At 43.9% G+C, this 10623-nt stretch overlaps 1 protein-coding gene and 1 long non-coding RNA gene across 2 annotated transcripts; one reads left to right on the top strand and one right to left on the bottom strand.

Annotated features, from left to right (window-relative positions):
* Positions 1-2582: 2582 nt before the first annotated feature.
* LOC128143612 (uncharacterized) lies at positions 2583-4533 on the bottom strand. Its single transcript, XR_008235817.1, has 2 exons — positions 3517-4533; positions 2583-3041 (listed from the first exon to the last, which is right to left on the bottom strand). It is a non-coding gene; the product is annotated as an uncharacterized LOC128143612 (long non-coding RNA).
* A 368-nt stretch (positions 4534-4901) lies between these two features.
* On the top strand, positions 4902-10623 carry YARS2 (tyrosyl-tRNA synthetase 2). Its single transcript, XM_052790555.1, has 5 exons — positions 4902-5731; positions 6714-6881; positions 8805-8960; positions 9293-9463; positions 9928-10623. The coding sequence occupies exons 1-5, from the start codon at positions 4917-4919 to the stop codon at positions 10085-10087; spliced, it is 1470 nt and encodes a 489-aa protein (XP_052646515.1). The 5' UTR covers positions 4902-4916; the 3' UTR covers positions 10088-10623.

The raw sequence follows: 10623 nt of genomic DNA, 5'->3' as shown, positions 1-10623 counted from the left end.
AAAAGTCAGTAACACCATGAGACCACTTCGGTTGTACCAACAGGTCTTTATCAAAACCAGAATCAGAAAAAAAGAAAGGAAGTAAAGGCAGTATGAAGAATGAGCAAAAAAGGAATAGTATAGCATGTACAGATAAAATAAGAAAGACTAAATTACTGAAAAAACACAGATGCTTTCCACTAGCAAGGGATACAACAGGTGAAAAGAAAAGGGTATATATAAAATTGCAGGAAGAAAATCAAAGGAGGCATGGTTACATTACAGAATGGGAAAGGAGAGCAAACAAGAATACAGAAAAGGCTGCACAACAATAAGATGAAACCAAAACCAAGCAAAGCAAGATCCTGCTTTGGAAACAGGAACTGAACAAGCAAATACAATACAGAAACATCTTCTAGCCACAAGAGTCAGGAGACTATCGTGAACTGCAGTTCACCAGACCAACAACACAACGTTACTATTGACCTCCACGTACAACAGATGTTTACAGGAATTGCAGAGCTGTAGTTACTCAGTCTGAAGGAGTGTCACATCAGGTTTTTGTCCTACTCTAAAAAAAAATGCAAGCACACTGGAGAATCTAGGGAAGGAATCTTAAAGTTTAAAAAAAAAAAACAAAAAAACCCACACACCAAAAATTTAGGAGAGAGACTGAAACTTGACATAAGAAGGTTGAGAAATTGCTCCTATAAAATAGTTTGCAGATCAGGTTAGACAAGTATCTGATAAGGGTGGTGTAATTAGACTTAATCCTGCTTCACTAGAAGAAAATGGATTAGATTATTTCAGCCCATTTCTACAATTCCATTGTTTCACATTCAAAGCTGGTTGTTATTATTAGGTCCCATACCAGATTAACTGTTTATAAATTCAGTAATATTTAAGAAGTATTTCTTAAAGTTTTTAAAAGTGTAACCATCACTGTTACTGTTATCTGCTAACTCGATCACTGTGTAGTATTTAATCTACAGTTTTATAAAACATTCTCAGATAACCTGGCATAGGAAAAGCTTTCTACACAAGCAAAACAGTGCGTAGAATTGAAGATAAAATCTTTAATATTTTCATACCCAAAACTAAAATTAAGCTAGGATGGATTTTAACTGTGGAAATGAGAACACGAATAAATGATAAAATGGGAGTTTCAGTTATTTCTTTCAGAAAAGCACAATGGCCCTTAGAGCGTCTGGGACTGATTCAGCTATCGTTAAAGCACCGTCCAAGCCCAAACTGCAAAGCCTGTCACTCTTGGCCCGTGAGGAAAGGACTAAGAAGCTCTGCTTAACAAGCTACCGCTGCTACAGCCACGCTTAGCGCAGAGAAAGGTTTCGGTTTTCTCTCGCCTACTGAATGTCCTTCCTGAACTGATCCTCACGTGAATGAGTTCACAGCCTACAGCTCTGCTGAGACGCATCCGAGGAAGACTCACAACACTGAAAAAGTCTGGCACACAAAAGGCAGAGTTGCATGCTGGGCTTGCTACTACCTGTGATATGCTCTATTCTCATAACGTACATGGACAAAGTATTAAAATGTCTTCAGAGACATTCACATGAAGAATTGTACTCCCTGAGTTAACAACTCCACAGAGGAAACATATTACCACTATCCATGCTGTCTAGTACCATTCTAGCTATTGACAAGGTTGTCAATTTGAATATATGAATATTCTTTTACCTGGGTGTTTCACCTGCTTTGTACCATTCCCAAAAGCAATGAGAGCTCTGGCTAAATGACTGAAACTATGTGCATCACCAGGATCATCGGGAACAGAAACCGAATCGGGTTCAGTACCCACAGGAAGGACAGAGGGAGGCTAACAACTGTCTCACAAACTGATTTACTATTTTAAATCACAGGCAAACAAAAATAATCTTCACAATGTCCCTACATGTAGACAATTGAGTATCATTTTATCCCCATCTTTCAAGTAGGGAGAGCAAACACAAGACAGTGGCACTTTTCCAAGGCAATCTCTTCCCATTCCATTACAGGGTTCATTAACAATTAGGGCATGTTGGTATGCTACAGTGATGTGACATAATGATGGGAAGTGAAAAAATTGGTATTGATCGATACTTAGGAATCCAGTATCTTTATGTAACTTTATCAGATGACAGTGAAAAATTTAACAGCATCGATTATTACGAGTAACTAAAACACAAGACTAGAATGGACCACCTACCTCAGCAAATTCACTCCCCCACAAAAGTGGGCAATTGTACAAGAGAGGTTTATAAATGTTTTGTTTGAGGGATGTCATTAGATATTTTAAAGGATAATTCTCAGTAAAACAAGCAGTTAAAATATTTCCTAGCAATGATAACTTGTTACATACCTCGTCAGATGGGGCATGACACTCTGGAGACTCCTCCATAAGACGAGCTAGAAACATACACAAATCTTTCTTCTCTAAGCGTACACATGGATGACTTTCTGAACAGGTCCAAATAAAGAGGTCATAATTAGTAGGCAAATTCAAATAGGTTCATGCTACAGAAAAGACAGTGTTGACTGCTGCACTTTTGGTAATATGGGGAATGAAGGCAGAATATTTGGGTAAAGGAAAACATAGAAATATATAATTTTTTAAATTATTTTTTTATTAATATACTGCACATACAGATTAAATGTCAGAAAATACAAGTAAGACAGAGAGAAGCTTGTGCTGGTGTTGCCCAAGGAGCACACCACTTATTGCTAAGCAATGCTGAGCTGATTAACGGCCATAAAGTAATACCATCATGCAAATAACAGATCTAATAAACCCCACAGAAACTAATACCCAAAGAAAAGCTCTGGGCTGTGGTTAAACTGCTGCTCATTCTATCTACAAAGAAGTAGCCAAACTTCAGTTGCGTTGTCTTGGTTTTGTATTATTTCCTGAAGCTGAAGTGATGTACCCGTTTCAGTTGATTATATTGAGATGATTAAACGGAGCAGAGAGATACAAACCATCCTCCATGTCCTCGGCTCCAGAAGGTCTCCCCTTCCCAGGAAAAAAACAAGTCTTCCTTTTAACTTACTTTTGAAGCAAAGCACTGTAGTAAAGAGAATATATGTGTATGTGCATGTGTATATATATATATAAAAATGTATATACAAACAGGTAACCTGCTTGTGTTTATTCATGTTTTAAAAACAATAAACACCCTTTGCCCCACACAAATGCAAACAAAACGTAAAGGAAAATCTGGTGTCTTGTATTGCCGATCCCCTTTCTTTTTGTCAGCGCAATAAATCTTCAGAAAAATACAAACAATTTGTACCATCCCTGTTAAGTATGCAACTACCAGACCAGTGACAAAGTACTTCACAGCACCTTCTTATATAAAACACCATTAGCACAAGCATTAAGTATTTCCCATTGACAGACACCTCATCACTTTAGGATTAGCTCACTAATGCTTAACGGGCTTTTTTTCCTTCTTTTGTTATTTTCCGCCAAAACCTGATTTTCTTCCATCATGTTTACCCTCAGTGTGATATAACAGAACGATTCTGTACTTCACTTACCCGCAGGTCTGCTAGCAAGAAGTCTTCAATGATAGTAGCTTTCAAGTGGCAAAATTAATGCTTTTATATCTTCTTTCTCTCCTGTGAGTCATAGGAGTCATGCATACTCTGTTTCGCCTTTGACACCACCTTGGACACACCCTGTCAATATTTGCATGCCATGTAGAGAGCAGTCTGGTGAATTAGAGAAGTTGACCAGGACAACTAGGCATTGACCTACGACCACTACTCACAGGTAAATGCTCTCCCCCAAACCTAAAGGGATGAATTAAAAGATAGATTGGTATTGGTATCATTATTTAGCACTGCTCAAATCTCTAATGAAACATCTTCTCTGGGTTGTGTGAACTCACGATTAATCTAAATACCTCCTATTTGATGAGGTATATTCCCCTCTGAAAAACAGTCTGCCAATACTCACCTATGTAATCAATATACAAAGCAGGACTGTCCAAGGTTGGAAGGGCTTGTTACAAAAACGATGTAATTTGATCACTAAATGACTTATTATTATTTTCCATACTCAATTATGCTGTACACACCTTTTTTCTTTCTTTTTTTTTTAACTACTACTGACTTCATCCTACTACAGTGCTTTAGGGAAGCATCAAAGTGTACTAAGCATATGGGATTTCCGAAGTTTTTCCAGTATCTTTTACTACTCTCACTAAATTGAAGTAGACCCATTGTTTTGTTAAACTGAAGCAGGAAGTCAGTCACAGGAGGGATGAACAGTTGGGGAAAATGCTAGAAAAATAACACCACGAACGTTGTTTTTCTTGGACTGGTAGTTCCTCAGAGTGGCAGGTGACCGGTGCAAGCCCTCTCTCCGTGCTGCCGTGCCCACAGAAGCGATTTACTTCAACTAACACCACAACTGGGAAGAATGAGGAAGTTCACAGGCAAGTAAAATACATGTGAAGACAGTGAATCCACATTCCTATTAAGTCCCACCACGGCAGCGTCTTAAACAGGCTCAGGCTTTTAATGTTTACAAATTCTGGAGCTTGTAGGTGCTTTAGCTAAAGCTAAATTTCCTCATTTGGGCACGCGGCGCGGCTTCTGCCAGACGCCCAACTGAAAGCCGAAAGCCCGATTTCCAACGCACGTTATCGGAGCCTGAAGGCAGTCTGCCATCCCGGTTATTTATTTCGGGTTGGCGGCTTGTGAAGAAACCGAAAGAGGAGCCAACACCTCCCCCCGTTCCCGCGCGGCTCTTCCTTCACACCCCGAAGGGCCGCGGCCGCCCTGCGGCAGGCCTGCACCGCTCCCGCCGCCGCCGCCCGGGTCCGCCTCACCCCGGCCCGGCCTGCGGGGGGCGCTGCGGGGGGGGGGAGGGAACACGAGCGGAGGCGCGGGGAGCCCCGCCCCCGCCCCGCTCCCAGCGTCCCCCGGGCAAGATGGCGGCGCCCACGCTGGGGCGGCGCGGCCGCGGGGCGGCGGGGCTGTGGGGCGGCCTGCGCCGGGCCCCCCGGCCGCCGCCGCCGTCCCCGCTGCGGCGGCGAGCCCACGAGCAGCCGCGGCGGGCGCGGGGCGCCGGGGGGCTGCTGGCGGCGCTGTGCGAGCGCGGCCTCTTCCAGGAGGTGTTCCCGGCGCAGAGCGCGGAGGAGCAGCTGCCGGGGCTGCTGGAGCCGGGCCGCCCGCCCCTCACCGCCTACTGCGGCTTCGACCCCACGGCCGACTCGCTGCACGTCGGGCACCTGCTGCCCGTCATGGCGCTGCTCCACTTCCAGCGCGCCGGCCACAACGTCGTCGCCGTGGTGGGCGGGGCCACGGCGCGCCTGGGGGACCCCAGCGGCCGGCAGCGCGCGCGGGAGCCGCCGCCGCCGGCGGAGCGGGTGCGGGCGCAGGCGCGGGCGCTGCGCGCCGGGCTGGGCCGGCTCTTCGAGAACCACCGGGAGCTCTTCGGGGCGGCGGGCGGCGAGCGGCTGGGGCGGGCCGCGCTGCTGGACAACGCCCGCTGGCTGGGCCGGCAGCCGCTGCTCGGCTTCCTCGGCGGGGCCGGCGGCCGGCTCCGCATGGGCACGCTGCTCAGCCGGCAGAGCTGCCAGGCGCGGCTGCGCAGCCCCGAGGGCATGAGCCTGGCCGAGTTCCTCTACCCGGCGCTGCAGGCCTACGACTTCCTCCACCTCCACCGGCACCACGGCTGCCGCATCCAGCTGGGGGGCGCCGACCAGATGGGCAACATCATGTCCGGCTACGAGCTCGTCACCAGGTGGGCGCCGGCGGGGAGCGGGGGTGCTGCGGCCCGGGGCGGGGGCGGGCTGCGGCCCGGGGGCGGAGGGCGCCGGCTCTCCTCGGCCTGCGCGGCTTCCCGGCCCGGCGAGGGTCCCCCGAGCAGCGGGAGCAGCGGTCGCTGCCCCGGAGAGCTGGCGTCGCGCAGGACTGTGGGGTTTGAGAAGAGGAGGAGGCCGTTGGCCCGGCCGTAGGCCCGGCACACGCGTACCTTCTGGCCGCGGTTTTAAGCCGTTTCCGCGAAACGCCAGTGGATTTTCAACGGAAAGGATGGGCTCTTGCATTAGCGAATCCAAGAACCAAAAATGTCCCGAAACGCGGGGCGAAATCGCCACCAGTCTCCTGCTGGCATCGTCGCACCGAAGCAGGGGCAGCCGTGGTGCACTACTGGTAAAGATGGTTCCATTTCTTCTCTCAGAAGTAAGCCTGATGACGATGAGCTTTCGCTTATCCGCCAGACTTGGCGTGAGTCTTAGAAAATTCGCAGAAGTGTACAAGGAGCTGGTCAGTGAGCACGTGGCAATGCTGCTACTTCATGTTACGCGCTTGACTGTTAGGAGACATGAGAGCATCAGCACAGAAGAAAAGCCTTGCTTACGAGCGTCCCAGCCACACCAGCAGCTTCAGTTAGCGCGCAGAGCGGAACACAGGACGTACAGGACACCTGCATTTGCTAGTGCTGTTGCTCATGAAACTGCTTATTCAAAGTGTGTAAACTTCGTTGTTAGACACAAAAGAACTTAAACTTTTAAGTTCAAGGTGGGGTGGGTTTTTTTTTCCCTAAAGCACTCTTCACAAAACAGTGTTCTGGCATCTTTTGCCCCTCACCCCCCTGTCTTATTTAACTGCTTTATATCAAGGATAGAATCTTACAGAATGCTTATATTTTTGTCAATTTTACCAAGAGGTGATTTTTTTTTTTTTTTTTTTTTTAAACACTCAGTGACTCTTCTCTTTCTCAGGATGACAGGAACAGATGTGTTTGGAATTACTGTACCTCTTATTACCAGTACTACTGGAGATAAACTGGGAAAGACTGCGGGCAATGCAGTTTGGCTAAACAGAGATAAGACTTCTCCATTTGAGCTATATCAGTTTTTTGTCAGGCAACAAGATAATATAGTTGAAAAGTAAGTACTTCATCTTGCTTTTTGTCATTGTTTATAAAACCTGATCCTAACTGTTCTCTGTAACTGTTCCGTGTGCAATGCGAGCTCCTTGCAGAAGTATATGTTAATTATAACTGTATGGTCATTAAAGAAACAGGCATGACTGGTTCATAAGTAGACGGGATAGTGGAACCTGTCTCCATATGCTGGCATACGCATCATAAAATTAGAATGTGGATGAACAAACAAGTAAAGCACAACGCATTTTGTTCTACCAGTGGGGTGACTTTATCTTATGAGATATGTTAGTTTCAGTACTGTAACATCACAGTATTGAATGAAATATAATAAGCAACTGCAGTTTAATAGATACCAATTACTACAAGTTTTTACCTAGTATGAGGTATCCAGAAACACCACATTCTAATTGCAAGAAGCTACTTAACTGGTTATAAACAAACACATAAAGTTCAGCTTCTAGAACTGCATCACATTAAAAACTGCGTATCCCTAAGCAAATTGAAATAGTGCCCTGTTAGGAAAAAGCCAGGAAGTTCCTATTTATGATTGTATTAACTGTCTAGATTAGCGGTCTTCAAATTTTTTTGATCATGTGTCCCTACCAGTAAAAAAAAATTTTGAGCATGCACTCCCAATACTTGTATATTTATTTATAGATTATATAAATGTACTACTGAAGTTCTAAAATTTTCTTCTGGCACCCCAGTGGATCATCTTGCGTACCTCCTGGGGTGCTGGCACCCCACTCTGGAGACCACTGGTCTAGATAAAAACATGCCTAGGAGACAGGTAACACTGCCCAACTACTACTTAAAGCTGTAGCACGTACAAAGACACAATTCTCAGTAATCATTACTTAGGGTAGAGCAATTGCAATGAGCAAAACGTGGTCTTGGATTCATTGTGCTATCTCTGAATCCGTGTCAACCACACATAACTCATATTCTTACAAGTGTAAAAATATTTAAGAACATGAAAGGGTAGCAAAAATACGAGAAATACCATTTGGCAGGTTGCCTTCATTGACGGCTAGCCTCCGTGCTGGTGTGCCAGTTACATGGCTGAAAACAAACAGCCGATTATTCAGGGCATTATGTTAATTTTAGTAAGTTGCTATATGTTCTTTTCTAAATCTGCTTTTCTTTAAGCTCCAGTATCGCTGTCAAATGTGAGTCTTGATAAACCTCAGACAGGTATTTTCCTTTCGTATTGTAACCTGTCTCATAACTCGGTTAACTCTCTCAAAGGTTTATGCCCCGATATTTCAAATTTAGGTTCTGCATCCAGACTTTTCACACTGATGAGAAGGGTATGTGGGTACTTAGCATTAAAATGTTTCATGCCTTCAGACTTGGTAACAGTAAAAGTACCTTTTTTAATGCACTGCGTTTCATACTACTGCAAGCCCATTAAAATGGGACTATGCTTAGATACGCACCTTTAAATTCTTGATTAGCCTAAATAATCTTCCTGTTGAGGTACTCATCAGTACATAGCACACTTCTGTCTTGTGATCACCACAGAATGGCAGTGGTATTTTGCATTAGCATATTGTGCAGCTACGAAGAATGTAATATAAAACATTGTTAGTTGATACACAATTGCAATAAATCCTGTAAAGTAAATGTTTCAAGAGAAAACCAAGTTGTTGACTGCAATGCAAGCTTTAAAAGAGCATTTGACACTATCTTATGTCTGAAGACATTACCCTAAGTGGAATATTAAATAAAATGTGAGTTATCCTGGTAAGCTGAAGCATGTGGGCAAAACCAAATTGTTGTTTGAAAGGACAGAATATCTGTCATACGGATTTCTTAAATCGATTAAGAATCATTTTAGTGTAGTTAATGAAGTTTGAATGACAAAGGCAGGAAGTCTGTAATGATGACTGTATAGACAAAATCATTTTTTCTTTGCTGGTAGATACCTGAAACTCTTCACCTTCCTTCCTCTTGAGGAGATTGACCACATCATGGAAATGCATGCTAAAGAACCTGAAAAATGGGGCCCTCAGAAACGACTTGCTGCAGAAGTAACCAAGCTCGTTCATGGTAGAGAGGGGCTAGAATCTGCTAAGAGGTGAAGTTTGATTTGTTGAGCAGTTTTCTTTCAGATTTATTCAACGGTAATTATCCATAGCTTTTCAGGGACTATTTTCATGTAGTTAGTTGTTGCTCAGCTGTTAAAAGAGAAGACTGTAGTAATTCTGTAGACTTAAAAATACATTAACAGTATAAAAAAAAAATGCAGTGGGTTATGATAAAAAAAAAATGGGGTGTACTTTAAGTACTTCTATTACTGTGTGGACCCTCAGAAGAAGTTCGGGGGTGGGGGGGATCTGATTAGTTAGAGTAGCACCTTGTGTGAAGATGAGACTAGCACTGTATTTTGGATGATCTTCGTTCTCACAGGTGTACTAAGGCCCTTTATCACAGCAGCATGGAGGCACTGGAAGCTATGTCTGACCAAGAGTTACAGGAACTTTTTAGACAAGCTCCTTCAGCTGAATTGATGCTTGAACCTGGAATGAACATTCTTGACTTGTGTCGCAAAGCAAATGCCATTCCAGATGGACCTAGTGGGTATGATATCACCTGTGCTCTTTGGTAATACCTCAACGTAAATAGGTTGTAGTGGTATGCTTTCAGAAGTTAAACGATTAGGACAGCCAAATCAAGTAGAAACAGGCTAGCGATCTACATACCAGCATTAAAGAAGAGGGGAGCAGACATCCTCATTCCATTTTGAAGTTAAAGTGTAGGGTAATGCAGTCTTACGTACCTTAGCTGTAAAATCTACACCTGATGAAGGGACAGTTGAAGGCAACAGCCTAAGTTTCCTCATACCTCTCAGAAAGAATTGGAGTGGTAGAGCTAAGGTTAATTTCAGTCACTCTTGACCTGGACTGAAAGTAAAGTGCAAGAGAATTAAAATTTATTCAATTATGGATCCAACCAAAAAACCCCTCACTGAACTTTCAATACTTAACAGCAATAAATAGCTGCTTCCTGCAATTACCAATTGTTGGTTTTGTTTTTTTTTTAAGGTACCAGAAAATTGCAGATGGTGGAGTTTCAGTAAATGGGATTCGAGTAACTAATCCTGAGACTGTTCTTGTTCTCGGACAGCACATTCTCAAGAATGGAGTGTCATTCCTTAGGATTGGAAAGAAAAATTACTACATTATAAAATGGCTGCAGTTGTGACAACAGAACTTCTCCCTGAAATGATGTATCGTTTTGACTCTGTTGCTTGAAGATGTTTCTATACTGTGTGTTACTACACAGTTTACGGACTGCCCACTACCGTAGTTCGTTCTCAAAATACACCAACAGAGTTCAAATAAAGGCAGCTAAGTTATATCACTGCAGAGATTTTTAGATACTCTGCCTTATTCAAAGCACCATAAGAGGATGTGCACAAGAAGATGAAAAGATTGATTTGAGAGTCCAACGAGGGAGATGCTTTTCCCTTCCTTTAACAACCTTCTGTGTTGTAGGAGGAGAACAGTGGCCAGGTACTCACAGCATAATCCACAGCAAGATGAGCAAAAGCATACTTGAAACCAGTACTTCTTCCAGAGGATGTGTGCTGCTGTCAGTTTGACTTCATTCTAACAGTAAAACCTGCATAAGTGGGTAAGGACAAACAACCTACGATCAACCTTTTTTTTTCTGAACAGGTTTGCTTTGAAGGAAGCTTAGAAGATTCACAATAAATGAGTACAATGATCAAGCTGTAA

This window comes from Harpia harpyja, chromosome 6, assembly GCF_026419915.1.
Source record: "Harpia harpyja isolate bHarHar1 chromosome 6, bHarHar1 primary haplotype, whole genome shotgun sequence".
NCBI lineage: Eukaryota > Metazoa > Chordata > Aves > Accipitriformes > Accipitridae > Harpia > Harpia harpyja.
The sequence above is the reverse complement of the archived record's forward strand: the minus strand, read 5'-3'. Positions and strand labels throughout refer to the sequence as shown.

What these genes read in the sequence shown, in the direction of transcription:
- YARS2 (XM_052790555.1), top strand. Translation starts at nt 4,917, where the DNA reads ATGGCGGCGCCCACGCTGGGGCGGCGCGGCCGCGGGGCGGCGGGGCTG. An exon ending in GGCTACGAGCTCGTCACCAG is followed by an intron (nt 5,732 to 6,713) that starts GTGGGCGCCGGC and finishes TCTCTTTCTCAG; the next exon opens with GATGACAGGAACAGATGTGT. An exon ending in CAAGATAATATAGTTGAAAA is followed by an intron (nt 6,882 to 8,804) that starts GTAAGTACTTCA and finishes CTTTGCTGGTAG; the next exon opens with ATACCTGAAACTCTTCACCT.